This window comes from Rosa chinensis, chromosome 1 (genome assembly GCF_002994745.2).
Source record: "Rosa chinensis cultivar Old Blush chromosome 1, RchiOBHm-V2, whole genome shotgun sequence".
NCBI classification, from domain to species: domain Eukaryota; kingdom Viridiplantae; phylum Streptophyta; class Magnoliopsida; order Rosales; family Rosaceae; genus Rosa; species Rosa chinensis.
In genome coordinates this window covers 54,245,312-54,270,713 of record NC_037088.1, presented here as the reverse complement: position 1 = coordinate 54,270,713, position 25,402 = coordinate 54,245,312, and the positions used below count along the sequence as shown (strand labels likewise).

The 25,402-nt window shown below is 35.7% G+C and overlaps 1 protein-coding gene and 1 pseudogene across 1 annotated transcript; one reads left to right on the top strand and one right to left on the bottom strand.

The window, feature by feature from the left end:
• Positions 1 to 269: 269 nt before the first annotated feature.
• LOC112182342 (vacuolar protein-sorting-associated protein 33 homolog) lies at positions 270 to 7,296 on the bottom strand. The gene is made up of 22 exons (XM_024320822.2): positions 7,176 to 7,296; positions 7,041 to 7,080; positions 6,847 to 6,927; positions 6,434 to 6,628; positions 6,205 to 6,315; positions 6,006 to 6,071; positions 5,580 to 5,687; positions 5,390 to 5,434; positions 5,162 to 5,218; positions 4,653 to 4,747; positions 4,428 to 4,479; positions 4,224 to 4,280; positions 4,028 to 4,090; positions 3,844 to 3,950; positions 2,960 to 3,082; positions 2,782 to 2,863; positions 2,596 to 2,666; positions 2,105 to 2,185; positions 1,308 to 1,365; positions 1,111 to 1,172; positions 689 to 782; positions 270 to 487 (listed from the first exon to the last, which is right to left on the bottom strand). The coding sequence occupies exons 1-22, from the start codon at positions 7,226 to 7,228 to the stop codon at positions 392 to 394; spliced, it is 1,797 nt and encodes a 598-aa protein (XP_024176590.1). The 5' UTR covers positions 7,229 to 7,296; the 3' UTR covers positions 270 to 391.
• A 2,241-nt stretch (positions 7,297 to 9,537) lies between these two features.
• Positions 9,538 to 23,233, top strand: LOC112169800 (annotated as a pseudogene).
• Positions 23,234 to 25,402: the final 2,169 nt, after the last annotated feature.

The following is a 25,402-nucleotide window of genomic DNA, read 5'->3' as shown; positions in this document are numbered from 1 at the left end:
TTCTGCATTTGCAGATGTAGAAATGAACACATCCAACCGGATAAGAACTACAGGGAACTACCCATCAATCAGCATTTGTTAAGTTGTTCAGTCTAGATTTATGTTTTCATGATGAGGCCCTCCAAATTGATCACATTGTTCCGAATGCCTTTACACAATGGGGAATGTCTTATTTGTTCATACCCAAATAAATCCTTGAGAAACATGTGAAGACCGAAATTGCTCAATCTATATCAGTATGAGGAAACAGATGGAAAAGCAAACACATGTTTGATCTCAGAACACCAAAAATTGCATTACCATTTATCCATAATGGATTCAATTTCACGCCTACAAGCTTCTATATCCATCTCTATGAGACAGAAAAAAACGAGAATAAGATGTCAAAAATTTACAGGTCATCCATCTTCCCCACAAAAGTTTCCGTCAAGCTATGGCCACTGACTATTTTTGTTGTCCCAACTATCAAATCATACGCCATTCCTTCCTACAAGACCCAAATTAACATATATCAGGAAAACAAGAAGACAACTGTGAGAAGATATAATAGCATGGATTGCCAGACCAAAAGGCCCGAATTAATAAACAAATAAAACAGTTCCTCGAATGTTCTTCAACATATCCAAGTACCAAATTGTTTAAGCAAATGAAATATCATAATTCCTTATCTGCTAACCATTAAGATTACCTGAGAACTGAGAAATCGAAGGGCAGAAATCTCTGCAAATGTTACACCTCCGATGAAGACGACAAGCACAAGGGAGCGCCTCCCATCAGCTACCCTGGGTTATATCAAGGCATGTGAAAATGAAGTACAAGATAGTAGCACGCAACTATACAAAACTCTGCAGTAATACTTTTGTAAAAGCAATGAAAATGGTGGAAGTTGCTTTTAGCCAGATCTGTTGATCAACATATTGCAGAAAACTATATAAGTCTTATCCAAACTACGAAAGTTAGTGCGTCTGAAGTTCAGAATCTGAACCAGGTATTCATGTGAAATAACCCAGCACAATTCACTGGATATCAACAAATACAGTGCTCATTCTAGAATCTTATATTTGACCCAAAAAAAAAAACGTCATTGAAAAAAGAGCAGTTGGCACATACTTGTCTACATTGTTCGCCGCCCCCTGCAAAGTGTCAAATGATGCACTGCTTGAGAATCGACCCTGTAAAGTATTACAAGAAAAAGGACAACTTAATATGTAAATAAAACAGAGGCACACAGAGAAAACAGTAATAGAAAGCAAACATGCAAACAAAAAAGAAGAAAAGAAGAAAAAACAAGAGATAAATGAACTGACTCTCTTTGTCTCTGAATGTGGTCCAGGTAACAGCTTCAGAATCTCTTCAATAGGACGCCTGAACCATAAAAAGTTTCATGTTAGAGCACAAAAACCACATTCATATGGATCAAAGCTAATGCAATATGAAAAGGAGTGAGGGGAAAAACATGATGGGCCTTAAGCTCAGTATAGGAAGCCACAGGAATTTAACCACATGCTTAGAAGAGGCTCTCCTTTTCTATGCAAGCTTCTTTGTACAGTAAGTTGTGATAGTCCATTGCTAAATTTAAAACCTATGGCGAAAACTTTACAGAAAGTGGAGTTTCTATTAAGAGAAAGCCCGACATCATATCACATCAACACTGGCAACCTCTATCTAACTCTAATGAAAAATTCTGGTATAACGAAGTTCTCAAGGGAATAAAGTCAATCATGTATAAATGGGAAACTCCACTTAACACTTGAATTTTATATCCAACCTAGTTCTGACCAAATTGATTGTATTATTAGAACTTTTGATTATACTAAAATATGAGCATTAACTTATCCACTTTCCATGCATACAAACCTAGAAGTTTACACTCATCACATTCAACTTGCTTATATCAGCAATATAATTGGTCCCTTTTACAGACAAAAAACAATATGATTTCACCAAGTTCTGTAGTTTCCAAGAAAGAAATTACAATAAATGGCAAAGAGTTACAGAATATATGCTCATAGTGAAACAGATATGATGAGAACTGTTGAGATAAGAAAATGAACAAACAAAACTAGCTTGCTGCATATTTTAACAGTCAAAGAATTAGGCTCACCATCCAGATCTAACAGCGTGCTGGACGAGGCGAATGCTAAGAGGCGCATATCCAGAAAAGGCATAGGCGATGTCATTGGGGCTGTGAATAAGAAAATTTCCACAAAAGTTTGTCAAGGAAGGATAGTATAGTCCAATAAAATACTACGCAAGTACTTTGACGGGGTAGAACAATAAGTTATAAAAAAAAAATAGAAGAAGAAGTTAGATTAAAAGAAGAAAAAAAAGAGTGAATAGGGGATGTAGATTGACTTTTAAGGTGTGTCAATAACATACCCAAATTAAATGTCAAATTGTTCAATTTTCTGAAGCTAAGGATATCAGACACCACAATACTCTAATGAGAACTCTCTATATTGTGGACTATCATATATAAGACAATGGGTCTCCACTTATAAGCTCATCTCCCACACACCATCAATATGGTACCATCCAAAAAGACACTAGTAAGTATTAAGGATGAATAAAAAGTAGATTCAAAGAGCACAGTACTTTGCAGTGTCAGTGTCTTCAACAACGAGTTGCAATGCACGCTTAACTGTCAGCCAGTTGGTTTTTGTCTCCTGCAGGATTCAGATGATCTATAATAAATCCGATGTTCCTTTTTGTGTTCGCCAGTTATTAACTTATTTCAAGTAAACTAGCAGCTGCTTGTGTAAGTGTGAAATAAAAACGAACCTGCTTTTTAAACAATCCAGCTTTCTCTAGATTTTTCAATGTAACCATGTGCTCAAACCCATAACTATGAAGTAGTTCCCTCCTAAACCAAACAAAAATAATTTAATATCAGACATATAAAACCAAGGGAATTAGATTGGAATAAACAGGAATATAATACAATAAGTGCAATTCTCGCCTCAAATAGTCAAAATTCTTCTTAGGCAACCCAGAATTTGTGATGGAAAATAAGATGAGGAGACGGAGGACAGTTACAAGGGGCTCCTGCTTATGGATCAGTTCTTCAATGTATTCTAAGCACCTGCATAAATAAACCATATCAGTTTCATGGATGCATATCAATTTAGCGGACTGAGCCAATACATACAACAAGTGAGAAGAAATAAATATATTCATGGTTCTCAAAATGAATAATTCTAAAGCAAACACCAAGACCGGGGCATATTTCCTACAGATAGAAAACCATAAAGAATGTATATCAAATGGTGCACATCAGACAAGTAGTTTATAATGATCTTAAACAGGAAATAATACATACAACCATTTCTGACTTACGGATGGATATAAGTACTCAGATGAGTTTATTTGATCTGAAATTAATCCTCTTTATCAGCTACAATTACGTATCTTTTTAGCATACCATGAAAACCCAGCTAAAGACATACAATCAACTCAGAATTACAAGCTGCTGAAACCTTGATTCAGTTTCAAGTAAGGTATAACTTAAATTTGTACAGGAGATATTACATTTAACTTTTTATTGTCTTCATAAGTATAATTCATACATGACTCCTACGAATTCAATTCAACTAAGGTACACAATCATTATCACTGTGAGTGTGCGGCTCAGGAGATACTACGTTTAACTTGTTCAGGCAATAGCAATTTCAATGATCAAGCTTAAAGAAGGTGCTTTTGAAGATAAGAAGCAAGAAAATGCAGGTTAATTGTTACACTGGAACCTACCATGGTATTGGTACTTAAGATTATATGGCTTCTTGCCTCCTAGAAAATTGAAAATGAGAAGCATAATGTTTGAATAATAATCAAAATACAGCTTACATGTCAAAACTCTGACCCTCAATAATTGTGTGTTCCATGTCAAGTTGTCCAAGGAAAGAGGACTTTGATGTGATAGTCGTCAGATGCTGAGCAAGATTTATGTGCCTCTAAAGCAAAAATTTCCAGCAATCAGAAAATTAAACTCTCTGGATGAACTACTAAAAGAAAATGAAATATTACTTACAGTCATTTCTGGCAACGAGTTCAGCTTTTTGACAAAATCCTTCAATTCAGAAACTGTCTGGCTCTATAAGCATTATCATATAACACTTCCATTAGAATGACTAGATTTGGGTAATATATCAGGCTAATGAACAGAAAACTGAGATAACAATGACATCTCATGAGAGGCAAGCGGTCAGCTAGTGACATTCACTTACATTTGAAGTCACCTCAGTGTAGTCCTGCTTCATGGATGTTGCTTTTTGACGTAGAATCTGCAATCGTACTGAAGGTAGCAACTAAGAAGTTGAATTCAAAGGAAGGAAATAATGCTTCTTCTGTTTTTAAAGCACTAGTTTGGAGGAAGAAAAAAACATACAAACAAAGAAATACAACAGTTTTAACAGAGAATATAGATCAACCTGGACAACAACTTCAAAGTTGAGATCTCTTGTCTCTTTAAACAGCTTGTCACTGAAATTAACAATACGCCAATAAGTGACCAGAAAAACTAAGGACAATGGAAAAAGGGAAATCATTTAAAGATTACTATTCACGATGAAATATTAGGATGGTGCCTCCATTTGAGACAATCGGTTACAGAAGTACTAAAAGACTCCAATGAGAGTACAAAATAAGGGAATCACCTTGAATTAAGTGGAACTTTCATCTTCTTTCCCTCTTGTTGGCCACCCATCATGGATGCATCAACCTCTACAGAACCATTACTGATATGCAAAAACTGCAGTGGAACTATTAGGGATAGCTTATAACTATTTCTGACTACCGAAAACAACCATTGTCCTTTATTTTCCATTAACAAAGAAAACTTTTCTCATTAAGAATTATACCAATACAAATAAGAATAAATTATCGGCTTGCACTCCTTGAAGTTCAGTTGCTTACAAATCTAGGTTTAGTTAATCAGAACAGTCCTGATGTCAATATTTACTTTTATGGGAAAGAAAAAAAAATCATTCCAAGAACTTGAGTTATTCAAAAGACTTGCATTTGTTCTCCTCTTTTTTGACCATGCCAATTGAACTAGCAAAGTCACAAGTCGGATGACTCAAAACTTTCACATATCCTTGCCATACCTACTATAGGCATGTCATGTCTTTCACTGCATTACATATTCAATTTTACAATTGCTTACCTCATCCAGAAGCCCCTCGTATGTTAACTGAGTACACATGGGAGTAACCATGTCCACCTACATCCAATGAATAGACCATTTTAAAGAAAAGCCACACAGGATATGATTGCATCATAGAAATTATTCTACAATGAAAAACATATAAAATTTCCATTGTAACCTTGATCAGATCCTTTGGTGACAATTAAACATACAGAGAGAGAGAGAGAGAGAGAGAGAGAGGTTAACCTCACGATCTAAAAGGATGAGTGTATTTATCTCTGGAACAACCACCTGAAGTCACAAACAATAGATAAGTGGAAAGCTTTAAACTTAAGCTTTATATAATGTGAAATTTACATATTTTATCTCTTATGACAAGAACCTTTGTTTCATTTTTAATTTATAATGGAAGGAGCTCAAAGTCATGGTTAATTACATCTGGTGAGTTAACCGGTTCCTCTGCTTGCATGCGGTTTAGAATGTCAGCAACACGTACTGATGCTTTTCCTTTTGCCCTCACATTTGGTATTACCCCAAAAGAAAACTGCAGACCAATATACAAGGCATAAATTTTAAGCTACAAGAACAAAGACAAGAGTAAATACATATATTGTATATGGGAGTTTAATGATAATAGTGCTCTACTCCAAAAACATCTTTACTGTAACATGGTTTTATAGGTTTGTACATATGCGTATATATACATTACATATAATATATGTATATATAGAGTATATATGTAATGTAAGGCTACATTTGTACATGATTCAAATGAATCACATACAGACCCCCCCCCCCCCCCCCCCCCGGAAGAATAAACATAAAGTAGCTGGAAAAAATAGTGTAAGGTACTTTCTACAACCTCGAGCTTGTGAATGGCTTTTGCAATATGCCAAAGTGAGCTTGTATCACCATCAACTAGGCTCTCCTACCATGCAAACACCCAAAAGGACAAGTAAATACATATAGATCAAATAGCGCAGAATAAATTTGAATATCTGACTCTCAAATAATAACAAATGAAACATATCCAAAATATAAATTAGACTTTTCCCTAATACCTTGCTAGATTGATCAAGTTCAAATGACAGAACATCCTCGTCCAACGGAACAGTGTATAGCTGGTACTCCCCTATAGTCAACAAGTTGTGGACTGTTTCCTCCTCGAGGATCTGAAGAACCAAAGTGACAGTTGTCATCATTCAACATTAAAATTCATGCATATTACTTCCGTCAAACTCCAGACTTATGCCAGTAAACTTCATTCATAATAGCCAAGGGATGCATCACCTTCTCACAAGCAACCGAACGGCGAGGGACAAAATAAAGAAAGTATTCTCTCTGTAATCCTTTGGAAATATCATTGTGAATATGCGAGCTAATGTATTTCATCAAACTGAGCTGCGAGCGTACAAGGTAAACCACTTTGGAACAGTCGGTTTGAATAGTCTCAGCCGAAAGATGACGCAGTTCAACCCCTTGTTCCTGCTCATAAGTATCAGTAAAAGCAATCACAATCTTATTTCTCCGAAAAAAAAAAGAGTCTCCTTCACTACAGCTCTGCTCACATTAGCTGAACATAAACAATCACACTACCAGTATGCATAATCACAACTTCTCATCATCAAATTTTAGCTTAAGCAGCATGTAAAACACATCAAAACTCGAATTCTCAATTGATACGAACAGTGTAGTAAAATTACCTTGAGAATTGCAGTCTGGATGATCAACGAGATTGAGCCGCTGAGCTTCGGATCGACCACCAAGCACTTCTTTCCTCGAATCTACAAATTCCAGAACAAAATCACAAACCGTATAAAAAAAGAAGAGAGAATCTTGAATTCTAAACAGAATTGAATTGAACTGAACAAGGAAGGAGGAGGTGAAGCTCGCTCACATTCTTGAGGATGTTCACGAGTTCCTTCTGAGACTGTTCCCTATAGTATCAGAAAATGACGAAAATTCGTTAAGAGAAATTGGATACGAGCTAGAAACGAAGACGATTTGTGTGAGGTAGTGATGAGTGGGGTACCTGAGATGTGTGAGATTGAGAGGAGCATTGTCCAAATTGGGAATCTGAGCCATCGGAGAGAAGATGAGTAACACTAGTCGCCTGAGTTATAATTCTCTTCGGAGTCCCGCCTCTATTTTATTAGGTCGGGTCGGTCGGGTCGGCTATGGACTCTTTACTGGCTCCATGGGTCGTCGGATTTAACATTAAGAAGAAAATAGAGGTTTTTTTCTTTTTCTGTTTTTTTTTTTTTTTTTTTTGATACAAGAAGGAAGAAAGGGGAAATTTTATTCACACATGTCTAAATACTAAATACACATCCCCTACTTAATACATCCACCCATTAAATTTTTTGCTTTAATATTTTACTAAATACATCACCCCAAGCTTCCCCAAGTCCCCAACTGCCATCAATTTCACAAAACATATCGATCTTTTTTTAGTTTATGATAACTATTCTATTATTTCTATAGTGTGACAGTTTTTCCAGACCTATACCAATTAAATTCATCTGAGTAGATTAAAGACATGGGCATTGACAGTAGTTCATACAATCATACTTGATAATTAGGTCAAGGAAAAAAAAAAACTTGTGTTGTGAGCAGTTTACAGACGTGAACACTGAACAACCCAAATTAAAATAGGTTATAGATATTAACTTACTGCTTTCAGAAGTTTATCTTTGTATTGAACAACTAAAATTGAAAATCTAACTTTGCAGTTTAACGTTCAATAAAAAATGAAGTACCAATACCTCAATTAAGGTTTCCAAAACTCCAATTTAAGAAACTATGTCAATACCGTCTCAAATGATGAACGTTTGTTGATTAATTTTGTCAACCATTTCTAGGGTTCTATATTGCAAGCTTAGAAAAGAAGAAAATGTCAATGTGTGAGATTATCCGATCTCAACAATATATGTTCTCTACTTTTTATATATAAATATCTCTTGTGGTCATTTTGTCTATCTATGAAATCTTATATTGAATATAATAAAATAGAGATGTGTATTTAGTATTTTGGGGTATGCGAATAAATTTTCTTAAGAAGAAAATAGAGTTAATGACCAAAAAAATAGCTAAAGAATCGTTTTCTTGAAATTCATATTAAGAGTTTTAATAAAGAAATAAATAAATATCTCTATCAAATATTAGAGTTCGAAATTCGATGATAGATACAAATGTGTGCTAAAACACGACATTACACTATTTCTTATTCTAAAGAAAAATTTGTCATAACTTATATTTTGTATATGATTCAAGCTACTTGGCCAGCACCATTGCTTCCATCGCTGTCGAAAAACGAACAGTCGGGTCCTCCTTCCCAAATCAGTTTGTGGCCGAAGGAAAGAGAGCAATATAGGGTTTTGGAATAGGGGGAAAGAAACAGACGGATTGGGGTAATTGGGGATGCGGCGGTTGTCGGAGACATTGGAGTGGGCTCTCTAATCGGAGTATAGAAGCGGAGCTGAGTGATGGTGGTCATGGTTTGATATAAATTTAGTAATGGGTCTAGAGAAAACCTTGGAAATGAAAATTGAGCTATCTAAATAGGGACGAGAGGAGGAGGAGGAGGAGGGGGCGCTCTAAATTTACCTTAGGTTGCCAAACTTAATAGATATATATATATATATATATATATATATATATATGAGTATGAATTTTGTGCGACATGAGAAATTAAAAATGAAAAATGATGCATTCGAACATATTTTAAGAGAAGCAAATTTTATCATACTGTGCTCACCTAAGCCTTCATTGTAATAGGGAAAAAGAATGAGGAAACTGATAAAGGGCACGTTTACTTACTTGGGATGAGAGGGAATGATTACGGGGTAAAACTATTCTTACGTTTACTAACACATAAAGGAAACGGAATGATTCCTGGTAAAAGTATTATGCGTTTACTAACACATGAAGAAATCGGAAAGGGTGTAGGTCCCACTTCCTTAGAAGAAATCGATTCCTGAATACTAAGGAATTTGATTACGAATGGGGGAGATATGTTTATGAATTAACTTCTTTGGAATCAATACCGATTCCTTTCTTCTCTCATTCCAATTGTCTTCGATTCATGATTATTTTCCATTCCAAGTAAGTTTCTTTTTTAGAGAGAGAGAGAGAGACATAACGCATCAATGCCAATGAGTTTGTTTGAGAGAGTCAATGCCGCTGACATGTTTTGTTTGACCTTCCTCCAGCTTGGGCAACAAGCCACTCTTGCAGTAATTTGATTCCCCTCCTCAGAAAAAAAGCAACGCCTTCTCGAAAAAAAAGAAAAAAAAAAAAACAAGCAACACAACAGAGAGAGAGCAATTATGATCAGAGACCCCTTCGATTTGACACCGGCGCCAGAGGACCCAGTTGTAGTATGTGCCATATACATGGCAGTGGCACGTGCTGTCACGCTCACATCTACCCCGGCGGCGGTGCCACCTCCACCGTTGAGGTTGGGGTTTGGTACCGTTGGTGAACGGGTCCAGGTTTTCGCCAATCACTTCCGCGTGGAGGTTGAGGAAGGTCATCTATATCACTATGATGTGAGTGTTGAATACATACATATATATATATATATATATATAATTTTGATTTGCTTCTACTTTGTATTTGAACAAAATATAATCGAAACCACAACTTGTTGATTTGATTAATTTGCAGTAGCAAATGAAGCATAAACATATCAACTTAACCCAACAAACTTGTGTACTTGAGTTTTTGAACTTGTTCACCCTTTTACATCAACCATCTCCTCCCTTATATATGTTACAAGATTAACCTACAAAATATCTAAAATAAAAGCATATTAAACTAGATTAAAAGTACTTTAGATACAAAATATCTAGCTTAAATTTGAGTTGAGCAAATAGTAATGCAAGTTGCTATAAAATATATTTCACCGTAGCTAAAACTTTTACCGCAGCATGTTTCGCGATAGCGAACAAACTCAACCTTCGCAAATAGACTTAGTTATTCAGCGAACTGTTATTTGCGAACACTACTTCTCAGCGAACTCGCTTCTTACTTTTCTCCTCAGTGACGTCATCCTCGCGAACGCACTTTTAGCGAACATTCGTCACAAACTTACTTCGCAAACTTTTCTCCGCGGTGACTTCATCTCGCGAACGCACTTTACCGAACATTCGCGGATGGAGCAGGAAAGCATTAATTCTATCAGTGAGTTCTCTGTTTTTATCCGGATTTGCTTTTACTTTTGGGTTTTGGTTATGATTTTGCATGTTAACGATTTATGAATTTTGATATGTATTTTGCTTTTGTGGTGATGTTGCGTTTTTGGTTTTGTATTCTTTGTCTGACAGTTGTTTTGAGATGGAAATTTTTTGGCCTCATAACCTCTCTATAGTCACTGCTCATGTTTTCTTCTTAAGGTTATTGTATTATGTGGAGACTTGAACGTTTTCCTCGATGGCCTCAGGTTTCAATTACACCCGCATGCTCGTCAAAGAAGATAAACAAAGCGGTGATCGACGAGCTGGTTTACATGTACCGTTTGAGACATGTATTTCCAGTATACGATGGCTTGAATAGTCTCTACACCACTCTGCCATATCCCTTCTCTTAGAAAGAGTTTGTGGTCAAGCTGTGGGGATCTCCATTCCAATGGTATAACCATATAAGGCCTTCTTTTCTTGTGTTTGGTTTCATTGTTTTCTTAGGGCCTACTATTTTCTGAATCTAATTTGTGTTTGAAACTTTTAATCCTTCTCTTACAGGAAAGAAAGAAAGTTCAAGGTCTGCATAAAGTTGGTAAACAAGTATTATAAGCAACACGAAACACCACAAAACTCAATAATATAACATATACAAATTGGTTGGTTCTAACGTTATATCTTCATACAGCTGCACTGTGATTGGTGGTGATATACAAATTGGTAGGTCACTTTTTTTCAGTTTTGGTACTGGTGGTGATATCGGTGGTGGCTTCAAGTTCGGGAGCAGAGCCAGCACTGATGCTGTGCAAGAAGTGTGACTGCACAGGGCCGCAATTTTTGGGTTAATGCTTTATGTTTATATAATTAAATATAAAAAATAGTATGGAGTAAGGCCCTTTTTTTTTTCCTGCGTTCATTCTCTCTCCCTTGAGTCCCTCCTCAATTCTCAGTGGCCTCTTTATTACTTCTCATCTATCTTTTTTTAATGTTTATCCTTTTTCATTCTGTGATTGCTCTAACAAATCCCAAATTAGAGTAGACCATGTTCTCTCTTAGACTCCCAAAGTCCCACTTCAAGTCTTCATTATTCAATTACGGAGCGTTTGGATGAGAAAATTATAAAATCCGTAGGAATTTATAAATGATGGAATCTTTAATTCTATCAATCTAAAATTCCATTAATTGCAAATTCTATTGTTTGGTTGCATCTATTTAGGATTTGAAATGTGTAATAAATTAAGAAAGTTTAAAACAAATAAAAAGATAAAATAGAAAAAAGTATTGTTTTGGAAATAAAAATTAAATATTGCAAACGAATTCGTAAATGACACATATTTTGGTAGAAATTGAAGTGAGGAAGTTAAATAATGAATTCCTTCATTTTTTTCCATAGAGAAATTTAAAATTTTCAATCTGATAATGCCAAACGAGGGAATTGGCTTTCAGGAATTATGAAATCCTCACTTTCAATTAAATTCCATCATTTTTTCTCTCATCCAAACACACTATTAGAGACTTTGAAGCAAAATGAATCACATATTCTCATCAGTAATTTCTAGACCCTAGTCACAACTCAAGTATGACTGATTGATACTCAAGCATGATTAATTGATTTATGGATCATAAATGAATAAATATTTTGCTTAGTATTTGTTCAATTATTATTTAATAGTTCAATTTGTATAATCTTCCTAATAGTATGTTCAATTCTTATATTAAAAATAATATGAATTAGGGCCGTTCTTTAAAGGGAAGTCTTGATAGGTTCATTACCAGAGAACCATAAGGTTTGGCTGAACATTTAGTCAATGAAGAGAACACTGATAGAAAGGAATCAGTTGATAATACCGAAGAGAATGGGAATGGCAACGAAGTTGTTAAGGGTTTTATGTGAGATCGTTTGTAATTTATCTTGGCTGCAAATTTTACATTTTAATTGAATATTTGGCATTTTTGAAGTATAAGCTTTAGCTATGAATTTGATGAGTTATCAATGATTTTTTCTTCATAATATTGTCATATAAGACTAAAACCTAGAGGGCCACATTTTAAGTTTTCTCATAGGGCCTCCAAAAAGTTTGAGACGGCCCTGTTCTGGAGAGGCTACTACCAAAGCCTAAGGCCAACTCAGTTTGGTCTATCCCTCAATATTGGTATTTTTTCCCTCCATTTTGTTCTTCTTCTTTCGTTTCTCTAAGCCATGTAGTAAGATGCCTCAACTGAAAGTTTATGTTATTTTTTTTTTTGCAGTTGTCTCGGCAAAGGCTTTTTACCAGTCGACTCTGGTGACAGAGTTTATTCAGCAACATTTTAACTATAGAGATATCTCCAAGGGTTTGTCCAATCGTGATTGTCTTGAGGTATTGTTCTCTCCTGCCAATGGATCTGTAAAAATTTAGGTTGTATGTCTCATACGAAGCTACATTGAATTTCTGCATATAATCAATTGTTTGTATGTATTCTTTTCCATCTTTGTGAATGTTGAATGACCCTTTTGGATATCACGTCCTCTCGAGAGAGTGAGTGATTATTTTGTAATTCCCCATCTTTGTGAATGTTGAATGGTCCTTTCGAATATCACGTCCTCTTGAGTGATTGTTCCATATAGCTGAAGAAAAACCTGAAAGGAGTCAAGGTTTACCTTACTTATGCACCCTACCAGACATATTGGATTAGTAGAGTGACTGCACAACCACTAAGAGCAATTGCACCGGTAGACCAATTGGAGAGAAAGAGGGAAAAGTAGAATGCAGCGGCAATAAATTGCCCCACTAATTTGGGAGCTCCACCTGCCTAGACGATTGGAATGACTAAAGATCAACAATTGGATTGCCCAACTGTTGGTGGTGGGCTCCATACCCACATGGGCCTGCTGCCAACGGTTTTTTTTTTTTTTTTAACTATCCTTTGTGCAACGGTCACTTAATTGTGGCTGTTGGATCATGCGATCCAATGGATGTAATTAATTGACAACTGTAAGATTTTTTCCACCCTAAAAAATAATCAGAATTTTTTTAATTTCTCACACCAAAATTTTCAACAATTTTACCTCTCCATCTTCTTCCTCCATCAATCTTCTCTTCATTTCTTTCAATTATCATCCAACAATGGGAGATTCGGGTACCAATTGGTCTACCGACAAGCAAATTCAATTGTGTGATTCATGGGCACGCAAAACTGTGTGCTCGATCACTGGAAAAAAATAACCTCCTCCAAGTTATGGGAAAAGGTTCATGATGATTATGTGCAAAATTGGCAAGGTCCACCTACAAGCCGAACTCCTCAAGCTCTCCAATCTCAGTTTTCAACGTTTGAAAATTCTCAAAGATTGGCACAATGCACAAATGACCTCCTGTAATCGTATAGATAGCGGCACCAATAAGATGGACGAGGTATTGATTTTTCCCCCATTACTATTAATTGTTATATTATTATTATTGTTTATGTTTTTAAGTTAAATATGTCTCTTACAAACATTTGATTTCTAGTGGTTGATTTTTATTGCTTCATTGTCATTGTTTAGATGAATCAAACTCAAGGGATCTTCATGAAAAAATATCCCAAGAAATTTAATAAATTTGAATGTTGGGAGAAAGTTAAGTACCACCCGTATTTTGTTGATCCACAATCTAATCCTCAACCATCGGCATCATATTCGACAGCTACTGCCTCTGAAAATGAGTCTCCAATTGAGTTGGATGATGATATCATTTCGGAGACACCATCAAGCTCCATGCCAAGACCAATGGGACAAAAGAGAGCCAAAGAAGCAAAGAAGAAAGGAAAGAAGGCGCAAGATGCAGCAGAAAGTATGACTCTTACTATTCAAGCCATGGCCGAATCAACCCAAGCTTCTGTTGAGCTAGTGAAGAAAAGAAACGAAGAAGTGGCCTCTCACACAAAGAAGGTATTTGAATTTGAAGAGGCGAAAGAAGATGCAAGAATTATGGCTATGGATATCGATACTAATTCCATGACACCACAATCAAAGGCTTGGTGGAAAAAGAAGAAGGGTGATATTGTAGCAAAAACAATGTCCGATGGTGATAGTAGCGGTTGCTACATTCCCCAATTCGACTAAATTTAAATGTTGTTTAGGAAATCAAGTTTTATTTTTTAATGTAATTTAAATTTCACTTATGTAATTTTAATTTTATGAAATAATTTTTTTGTGCTTTGAATAAATTAAATTATAAACATAACAATAACAATAGTAATACAAGTTTGTAACTGCAATGACAATATTCTATTGATGTCAAACCAAACTTTATTCTCAAAGATAGATAAACATGGGTTAAAATTACAAAGAAAATCAAACATATTAATAAAACACACAAACATAGAATACATTATTTAAAATTACAAATCACCATTTATTCAAATCTAATTAATAAATTATGGTGGTTCTTACTCAGTTACCATCCATGTTCCAGTTGTGCATCACCAAATCATCTTGTAGGCATTTGTGGAGGCAGGTCGACTCTACCTGAAATTCACGATCCATGAATGAAGGAAGATTATGTCCATCTCTCCCCACTGGTTCGAAAGGAATAGCCTCTCCAGTATTAGGATGCACAGGCCGATCATAGACGGTTGCCATTGCTGGATTCATTAGATCATTTTCTTCAAGCTCTGCAAATTCTTCCTCAACAAACTCATCCTCCACAATCATGTTATGAAGTATGATATAACTTATTATGATGGCTCGAAGATCTTCCAGTTTAAACAACCTAGCACCATGACATAGTATGGCCCATCGAGATTGGAGGATACCAAAACACATTTCCACATCTTTGCAGTAAGCCTCTTGTTTTTTGCAAAAGTGTTTCTCCTCTTCTGTTCTAGGGTTCAATATTGTTTTGACAAAAGTTGACCACCTCGGGTATATTCCATCAACAAGGTAATAACCATTAGTGTACCTTTTGTTATTGACCTCAAACTCAACCAGAGGAGCAGTTCCACCTATGACACGCTCGAACACATTAGATGCACCAAGAACGTTGAGGTCATTTTGAGCTCTAGGGGTTCCAAAGAAAGCATGTCATATTTGCATATTGTAAGACGTCACTGCTTCAAGAATAATAGCTGCTCTACCCTTTCGACCCGAGAAAGCTCTAGCCTAGCCAGTTGGGCAATTCTTCCACTCCTAATGCATGCAATCGATGCTCCCAATCATGCTGGAAACTCATGGCGTTGTCCTCTATTGAGAAGCCTATGTAAGTCAGCAGGATTTGGAGGACGAAGGAACCACCCAATGTAAAGAAACTCGACTTGTGTACAGAACTTCTTCAAACATTTCAGCGCTATAGATGCTCCCATTCTAGTGATTTCATCACATTGATCAGCAGCTGCACCGTATGCAAGCATTCTCAGGGCACCTGTCATTTTTTGTTCGGGAAGCAATCCCATTTTTCCAGTGGCATCTGATTTTTGCCCCAAAAAACTATCGAGGTTGCAAAGATCCTCCACTATGCGTTGGAAGACATGTGTTTGCATTTTGTACCTCTTTCGAAAGCCTGCTTCGTCGTACACTGGACGTTCGACAAAATAATCCTCCAGGAGAAAATGACCTCGGACTTCTCTATGTCTTTCGACATTTGGGGCACGGCCAGGTCTTGAACCACTCCCTCTAGGTGTCTCCGATAATTGATATTGTGCCACCATTGCAGCCGCTCGAGAGTTTGTAGCTTGAATCCGCTCGAGCTCTTCCATATTTTCACGCTTCCTTTCTAACAACCATTTGTTCAATTCTTCCATCGGAAAAAGGAGAAATGAGATGAATGATAGATTTCAAAAGAAATGTAGGTGTAGAATGAGAGGAATGTGTGAGCAGAGAATGGAGTCTGAAGCTTATTTATTACCAATATTGAAAGATAAAAAGTTAGGATTAGTACACGTGTCACGTTTATATATAGGTTAAAAATCTTATCACATATCCTAGATATATTTTCAAAAGATAATGATATCTGACGTTGACACGTGTCCAATGAAGATTGGGCGATTATCTTATCAGAAATCATATATATTTTTTGTAAGAAAAAGGTATCTAAAGTCGACACATGGCAAATGAAGATTGGTCGACAATCTTATCAATTGTCATAGATTTTTTTTTTTTATCATAACGATAACTTTTTTTTTCCGGGAACGATATTTATACTTGACATACAATTTTTTTTTTAAAAAACTTATGCATTAATTTTTTATTAAATTAACATTGTATGATTAATCTAATTGTTAATTGTTTAGTTAATTAAATTATAAGTTTAATGAATTATTCAAATTTGAAGTGTGAATAGTGGATTGGTAGTACTAATTTAGTTGGCAAATTAGCAATTGCCCTTGGTTGATGGGTGCATTTGCTCTAAGCGAGTTGACGTGAGTATTCTAATATTTATGAGGGAAAGCTTTTTTTGAGCTATTTTGTTTTTAGTAATTTTACTGACATGTTGGCACTTTGGGATTAGGTTTATTCTTGAGGAGGACAAACAAACTAAAGTATCTGTGATTCGATATTATCATGATAAGTATTGTATTAGCCTAAAACATGTGGCTTTGACTGCCCTTCAATGTGGAAATGATTCAAGGCCTATTTATTTGCCCATGGAGGTGGTTCACTTGTTCTTGAATCTATAGACGCTTTATTTTGTTAATTTTTATTATCTTTTGTTTTCAAATTCTCATACTTAACTCTGGAAGATGATTTATGAATGTAATTTTTTTTCCCCTGCAGCTGTCTGTTATTATTTGTGGGCAAAGATACACAGGGAAACTTGATAAAAAGCAAGTAACAAAGCTGCTGAGAGCAACTTGCTCAAGGCCCACGGCTAGGGGAAAAGAGATAAAGATGGTAGACTTGTGCTTTATGTTGACAACAAATGAATTTCTTTATACATTTAATCTTGTGTTGTGTGCTTATCTATACTATTATTAAGAGAAGATAGATTACTCTCCATAACATATTTTTTTTACGATTATAGCTCTGAAATATTAATAAACTTTAACTCTAAATTAATTATTAAGGATGATAGCGTCAATACATAAAAATACTATTATTAAGAGAAGAGAGCTTGATGTCCATAACAGATTTTTTTTACAATTATAGCCCTGAAATATTAATAAACTTTAACTCTAAATTAATTATTAAGGATGATAGCGTCAATACATAAAATAGTAGATAAATAAAAAGATAAAATAAAAAGAAATCACGTAGCTATAAATATGGCAGAAAGAAACTTCCCACTACTTTCCTATTGAAAAAAACTTCCCACTATTTCATATCTCCCACACACATAGGGTGTGGGTCCTGCTAGTCTTGTTATATATGTACAATGTACTATTGGTAGGTGGCCAATGATATTCATTACCACCAAAACTTAATGAACAGTCAATTTGGAATAAAAGTGAGCAAAGACATGGAACTTGTGGATGCTAGGGCATTACCACCTCCAATGGTAATTACTGCTCGTTTATGTTTCAGCAATTCAAACAACATTGATCTTTCTATTTTAACGAGTGATTATGCTAATTGTCACAGCTTAAATACCATGACAGTGGTCTTGAAACAAAGGATATATACTCCCCGGATGGGTGCGTGGAACATGGACAATAAGGTGAGGTGTTTATTTATTTATTTATTTTTTATTTAGATTCCAAATGTATCAAACATTCATTATGTGTATATTTAAGAGTAAGAGAGCAGAATTATGTACAAGATTCTATATGTTTTATTGTTGGTTCTGACATAGATTGTATAATAAATGCTTTGGTTTTTAGCTAATGAATCTTCTGTTGCACTCCTTGTTTTGTAGAAAATGGTTAATGGTGGCATAGTGGATTTTTGGGCGTTTGTAAATTTCTCTGGAATACCCGAAGAATCTAGCGATCGCTTTATTAAGGCACTCATCGCCATGTGCAATAGTAAAGGGATGGTATGTCTCTGACTTGTAATTGATTCTGTAATGTCCCATTTCTGTCCTGATGTGCTTTTAATTGACTTCTTGACCTATTCCTTTCTAGATGTTCAATTCCAAGTCTCTATTTCCTATGCTACCACGTCATCATGGGCATATTGAGACGGTTCTCAGATATATTAACAAGTGGTCTGTCCATACACTTGAGAATGTTGGACATGGCAAGAGACACCTTCAGTTGCTGATTATCGTTTTGCTTGATGAAAGAGTATCCTATGGTGAAGAGCTAAATAAGACCCAAAAGTGTGCTTTCTTGACCTATTCCTTTCTAGATGTTCAATTCCAAGCCTTTATTTCCTATGCTACCACGTCATCGTGGGCATATTGAGACGGTTTTCAGATATATTAACAAGCGGTCTGTCCATACACTTGAGAAGATTTGACACGGCAAGAGACACCTTCAATTGCTGATTATCGTTTTGCTTGATGAAAAAGTATCCTATGGTGAGGAGCTAAATATGACCCAAAAGTGTGCTTTCTTGACCCATTCCTTTCTAGATGTTCAATTCCAAGCCTTTATTTCCTATGCTACCACGTCATCATGGGCATATTGAGACGGTTCTCAGATATATTAACAAGCGGTCTGTCCATACACTTGAGAAGATTGGACACGACAAGTGACACCTTCAGTTGCTGATTATCGTTTTGCTTGATAAAAGAGTATCCTATGGTGAAGAGCTAAATATGACCCAAAAGTGTGCTTTCTTGACCTATTCCTTTCTAGATGTTCAATTCCAAGCCTTTATTTCCTATGCTACCACGTCATTGTAGGCATATTGAGACGGTTCTCAGATATATTAACAAGCGGTCTGTCCATACACTTGAGAAGATTGGACACGGCAAGAGACACCTTCAGTTGCTAATTATCGTTTTGCTTGATGAAAGAGTATCCTATGGTGAGGAGCTAAATATGACCCAAAAGTGTGCTTTCTTGTTTTAAAGTTATGCTTAGAATATGGAGTTAATTAGATCTAAGTCCAAAACTCACAGCCTATATTAGATGCAGTCCAGATGAATTTTTTATTAATCGCGGTCCTATGACTCAGCTGCCACATTGGATTTATTTCTTTTTTATCTTGCTGACTCAACACCTAAATTTTTCATTCCTAACATACCCTTATTTAATATATTTTGCACAATAAACAGTAAAAGCCAGTATATTAATGGGAATCCTAAATTATTGCAATCTTGTTAATGTACAATTAGCAAATTTAATGTGTTGTCTTTAATTTATATTATTAGTTTCTTGATTGAATTTAAAAGATGATCTATATATATTAAGATATTATTCTTCCTTGATCTTGCCTATCACACAATATTGTCTTCTTCTTCTTCCTCCTTTTCTCTACCGAATCATCATTTTTCCCCTCTTCTTGTTCCATGCGTATCCTATTTCCAACACATATTTCTCATTTCTATGTTTATTTGTAGCTTTTTCTTTCACATTAATATTTTTTTTGTGGCTTCTCCCTTCTTAGATCATTACTAACATGACATCTTCAATTCGCATCTACCTTTATTATAGATTTGGTAAGAAGTTTTTGCTTACCTTTAATATAGAATCGATTATGGTGTTATATCTAAGATTTGTCCTAGAATTTGATTAGACATTTTTATTTCACATTTACATGCCTTATTTATAGGTAAGATTTCACAAGTTTAAAAAAAAAATAAGTTTCTCTATATCTCTATATCTAAGGTTCTCTCATTATCTCACATTTTCTCTTTCATACATTTTATCTTTTAATTAGGTATAAGTTCTATATATACACATATTTGTATCTTTTGATTAGATTGGGAATATATTCTATGGTTTTTTTTCCTTACTTCGTATGTCTAGGTAGATTAAATCTCTACGATACAACTTTAAATACCTATTACATAGATACAAATGAAGCAATAATGTTTGAATTTTTGTTCTAATGTTTCATCCTATAATCTAGGTATATAAGTATTAGACCTACATCTTTTTTTCTTTCTTTTTTTGAAATAGGGCTGGTGCGGTTGCCCTCAAACCTTGATTAATGAAATTGTAGAATACAAGGGGGGGACATAGAGCCTGAACCCCAGATTATAATAAGCATAAATAGAATATCCCGAAACAATACCAGGACTCTCCACAAAATCTATGTATTCCAACAAGCACCAATTAACAAAGAGTGCATCAATAGCTCCTCCATTTTCTTTGATATAGCAGTGACATACCGGAAAGATAATTCTATATTGAAGAAGCATCATTACAAATAGCACAGCTTTCCCACTATGTTGCAGCACGGAAATAAAACCGGCGGCACTCAATTTCATCCTGCCACTAGGAGGTTGCGTCCATTTGATCAAGCAAATAGCTCGCCGCCTCGCTAGGCCAGACAAGGCACACTGAGTGTGCATACCGGGACAAAGCCCACGTCGCCCTAACACAAGATTATAGGGACTTATTGCCGGCAAGAAACCAATTCTACCAACAAGTAAAAAATAATAACAGATAAAATAAAAATACCATAGATATATTGGGTTTATATGAATGCATTTAGTCTTCTTTGTCTGAAAATTATTTATTGATGAATTGTAAATTTTGGAATTTGAATTTAAAATTCAAAATTGAGCTAAAATTGTGATCTAATTAGTGAATTTGAAATTATTTACCTTATTTGGTTCTAAGGGCAAATTGGACTATTAAAAAAAGCAAATGGATCGCAATTAACAAAAAAATATGCGCGGACTAGATCTAATTTTTATATAACAAAAAGGACTTGAATCGAATTAACTCAAGAATCTGTCATCTTTCTATTACAGGTCTCATTAAAAGAATTTGTGAAACAGAGCTCGAAATTGTCTCCCAGTGCTGTAACCCTAAGCATGTATCAAAGTGTAGTAAGCAATACCTGAAAATCTGTCTCTTAAGATTAATGTCAAGGTTGGTGGCAGAAACACCGTCTTAAATGATGCCATTCAAAGGAGCATTCCTCTTGTCAATGATGATCCTACAATCATCATCGGTGCTGATGTCGCACATCCACAACCTGGGGAAGACAGTAGCCCATCCATAGCAGCAGTAAGTTAAATTTTTTTTTTTTTGCTGCTGTTTTCTTTCATCAAATTGTTTGTGCTTTTTTGTGTTACATGTTTATGTTATTGTTGACAGGTGGTTGCCTCAATGGACTGGCCGGAGGTCTATAAGTATAGAGGAGTCCTGTCACAGCAGAATCATCGTGAAGAAATCATCCAAGATCTCTATTAATCAAAAACTCGGGATTCTGGAATAATCAGGTATGGAAGTATAGACACTCCCCCCCCCCCCCCCCCCCCCCCCGAGACTTTGTGATTTCTTGATTACTTATGCCTTATTGTCATTTCCTCAGAGAACTTTTCATTGCATTCCGAACTTCGATTGGCCAGAAGCCACGCATAATCATTTTCTACAGGTAAGACGTGTTTTTCTGTGAATCAAACAAAATCAAGCAACACTTTCTGATATCTGGCTCTCTACTATTTGATAGGGATGGTGTCAGTGAAGGGCAGTTTAGCCAAGTTCTGCTCTATGAGATGGATGTCATACGAAAGGTATCTTGTTGGTCATTACTAAAATTCTTCTGTGTGTAACAAAAAGAGTTAAGAGTTAATTTGGTGTTTTGACTAAATCTAATTATATCCTCTTAATGATGCAGAGTGGTTGCAAGCAACTTTATTTCAACTATTTAAGTGATGTTAACAGGCCTGTGCTTCTTTGGAGGAGGGGTATATGCCTCCAGTTACTTTTGCTGTGGTACAGAAAAGGCATCACACTCGCCTTTTTCTTGCTGGCAACAAGAGCCATAGGAAATGCAATGTTCTACCAGGTTTCATGAATTAGCTGCATTGATTCAATCAATTCCACCCCCCCCCCCCCTCAAAAAAAAAAAAAAAAAAAAACTATTTCAGTCTTTGTGTCTAGGTACCACGGTGGATACCAAGATATGCCATCCAACAGAATTTGATTTCTACCTTACTAGCCATGCTGCAATTCAGGTAGGTGTCAGTGCTTTACTACATGTAGTTCCCTTCTCCCTTTTGGTGGAGTATATTATTGGATGATCTTGTCGGCTAATGTGAATGTGTTCTGTTTGTGTAGGGAACCAGTTGCCCTACTCACTATCATGTCCTGTTTGATGAGAACAAGTTCAGTGTTGATGCCTTGCAGATTCTCACCAACAATCTGTGCTACACGTAAGTATAGCATGATCTCAGTTCTTGCTTATTACCCATTTTATCGTTTAGCAATTTATCAATAAATGTCCTTTAAAAACTTATATTATCAATTAAGTCATTATTGACCCCTTTATTTTGCTGGTTCTTTAATTCTATGTTACTCAACTCTTTCAGATATGCAAGGTGCACCCGTGCAGTTTCCGTAGGTGTGTAAACTAAACCTGTTAATTTCCATGGTTGTGCTTTAAGTTTCATACAAGTATGCTGATTGTTGCACCAATGCTTGATGCTTGTACTGCAGTGCCTCCTGTCTATTACGCTCATCTGGCTGCATCTAGAGGACGCTATTACATTAAGGGTGATGCCTCGAATGATGCTTCTTCAGGTGGCACTGCCGCACAGTTCCAGATACTTCCTGATGTGCATCATCATGTCAAGGATGTGATGTTTTTCTGCTGAATCAGAATCGAGAGAAAGAATAGTTAAATCTCTTTTGTGGAGTTGCATTTTGGGATCAGGCACTCTTTTTGTTTCTAGTAGGCCTCTACACCAGACAGACTGGCTAAATGTAAATTCGTTGTAGTTGGGCTAGAGAAGTATTTTTGTAGGTCAATGGCCTGACCCAGTCCTCTAATGTGGCTAAATGTGAATTCATCATAGTTAGGGCAGTTATAGAAGTATTTTTGTGGGTCAATGGCCTAAACCAGTCATCAACTATTAATGTCTCCCTTGGATTAGAAACTTTTCAAAATGCAATCCAAATTTCTCCCTTTGTTTGTATTTGTTTCTTGCTGTTGTGTTTAGATTGTCTTGAATCTGATGGCAGTGGAGGATTACTCATTGAAATGTTGGCAATTATCATCAATCATCTGAAGATGGTTGAGAGAAGGTTTGATCATTATCACTTAGTGGCAAAGGCTTTGCACCAGCCTGAGTTGGGAATAATCTGTACTAGAAAATTGGCCCATGCTTTACCACAGGTTTTGTTCTTGTAAAGAAATTAGAAGGATCAAATCAAGGGAGGCTATGGACGAGAGATCATGACTGGGTGCATATCAAACAAAGTCCAGACACCGATTAACAAAACTATCAAAAGATGGCAGCCTGTAATTAAGAAACAATGAAAGGGCAAAAATGTCTTTTCATATGTATATGGCAGATGCAAAATTGTGGTTGAAGACCAGGGGTAAAATTGTCAATTTACTATTACATGAACATTTGTGAATAGTAAACTCATCTTTTGGTTGAAGTATAATATGAAAGATCGTAAGTAGGCCGTTGAGTAAAAATTCATTATAAGAGCAACTTCAACCATGAAGTCAAAAGCTAAAATGGCTTCTCCGATCAAAATCCACAATCTCCAACAATAGGCAATATATAGTAAAAACAATTGGCTAAAGATTGCAGAACAAAAGTCATATTGGCTTCGATGGGAACAGACGTGGCCCCCAGCGTGCACTTGCATGTGGGCTACCAACAATTATAAAATCAAAGGCCCCGATTCACTCATTTTAATTTAATTTAAAATGAAAGGTCCAGATTAATTCATTTTATTAATAAAAAAGTAAATATATATTTACAATTTGACCGTGGAGAAAATAACATAGATTAAAATCAACAGTCAATAATAAAATAATTGTGTTTTAAACCCAAAAAGCCTTAAAAAAATAAAGGAAATTTTCTAAAAAATCAGAAAAAAAAAAAAGTTGCTTTATTAACACATGGCACGAATATATAAATTCCCAAAAATAAATAATTTTTTTTTTAAAATTCAATTAATGATGATATATTATATTAAATAATTATGTATGATATATAAACTCATATTATAGTTAAATAATTGTCTAAAGTGGATCTTCTTTTCTCATTTCTCATTACAGTTACATGATGTTGTCATCGAAAGTGACTACTTAGAAGCAGTTAATGAAGTTTCCAGCTCTCAATATGATTTACTAGCCAACGGAGGTTTAATCGATGATATAAAACAAAATTGGAGAAGGCTGCAATAGTGTATTAAATAAACTAGTAACATTAACTCTATCTTCTCCTTCATTGCTAATCCGACATTTAAGAAAGAAACAAATTTATATTGAATATTAGAGTTTGAAATTTGATATAGATACAGATGTATTTCAGTACACAATAGTGTATTATTTTCCATCCTAAAGAAAAATTTGTCATAATTTATATTTTGTATATAATTCAAGTTACGAATTTAAAATTTGGCTAGAGATCGAAGAAACAAACTAATTAACTTCACTTAGTTAATTGATGGCATACATGTGAATTTTTCCATTAGTAGCTGTATCAAATTTGTCAATTGAAATTGCAAACATGGCCAACCACAATTTGAATGTCAACAACCCAAGATTTCCCAAAATTTGACGTTCAATAACAACAATCAACAACCTTCATAAATAAAGGGGAAAGAAAACTCTAGGATTTTAGCAGAGTGTGGCGGCGGACGTCCTTTGATTGTCGACTAATCTAGCAATGGCGGGATTTGTCATCGTGAGTCGAGGCATCACAAGGTGCGTGGTTGACTAGGGCGCGAGAGGCCGGTTTGGAGTTCCAATCAAGGGCTGATTTGGGTTGTCTTCGATCTCAGTTGGTGGTGGTCGGATTGTATTGATCTGTTAGTATTACCAGCAATTATGCATCGCAAAATCCGAATGATAATTGTACATGTTGTTTTATGATATTCAATGGAGATAGGGGTCATCATGGGCCGGGTTAGGGCAGGCCCTACCCTAAATTTTAGGGCTTAGGGTCGGGCCGGGCCGGGCCTAGTCAAAGTCAACAAAATTTAGGGCCGGGTATGGTCGGGCCGGGGCTTAAATATGCTAACCCTTACCCGCCCGAAAAGCCCGATCCGTTAGGGCCGAAAGGGCCGGGTCGGGCCGACCCTCAAATAGGGCCAAATA

What these genes read in the sequence shown, in the direction of transcription:
- LOC112182342 (XM_024320822.2), bottom strand. Translation starts at nt 7,228, where the DNA reads ATGGCTCAGATTCCCAATTTGGACAATGCTCCTCTCAATCTCACACAT. An exon ending in AACCGGTTAACTCACCAGAT is followed by an intron (nt 5,435 to 5,579) that starts GTAATTAACCAT and finishes TTGTGACTTCAG; the next exon opens with GTGGTTGTTCCAGAGATAAA. An exon ending in CTGGATTGTTTAAAAAGCAG is followed by an intron (nt 2,667 to 2,781) that starts GTTCGTTTTTAT and finishes TGAATCCTGCAG; the next exon opens with GAGACAAAAACCAACTGGCT.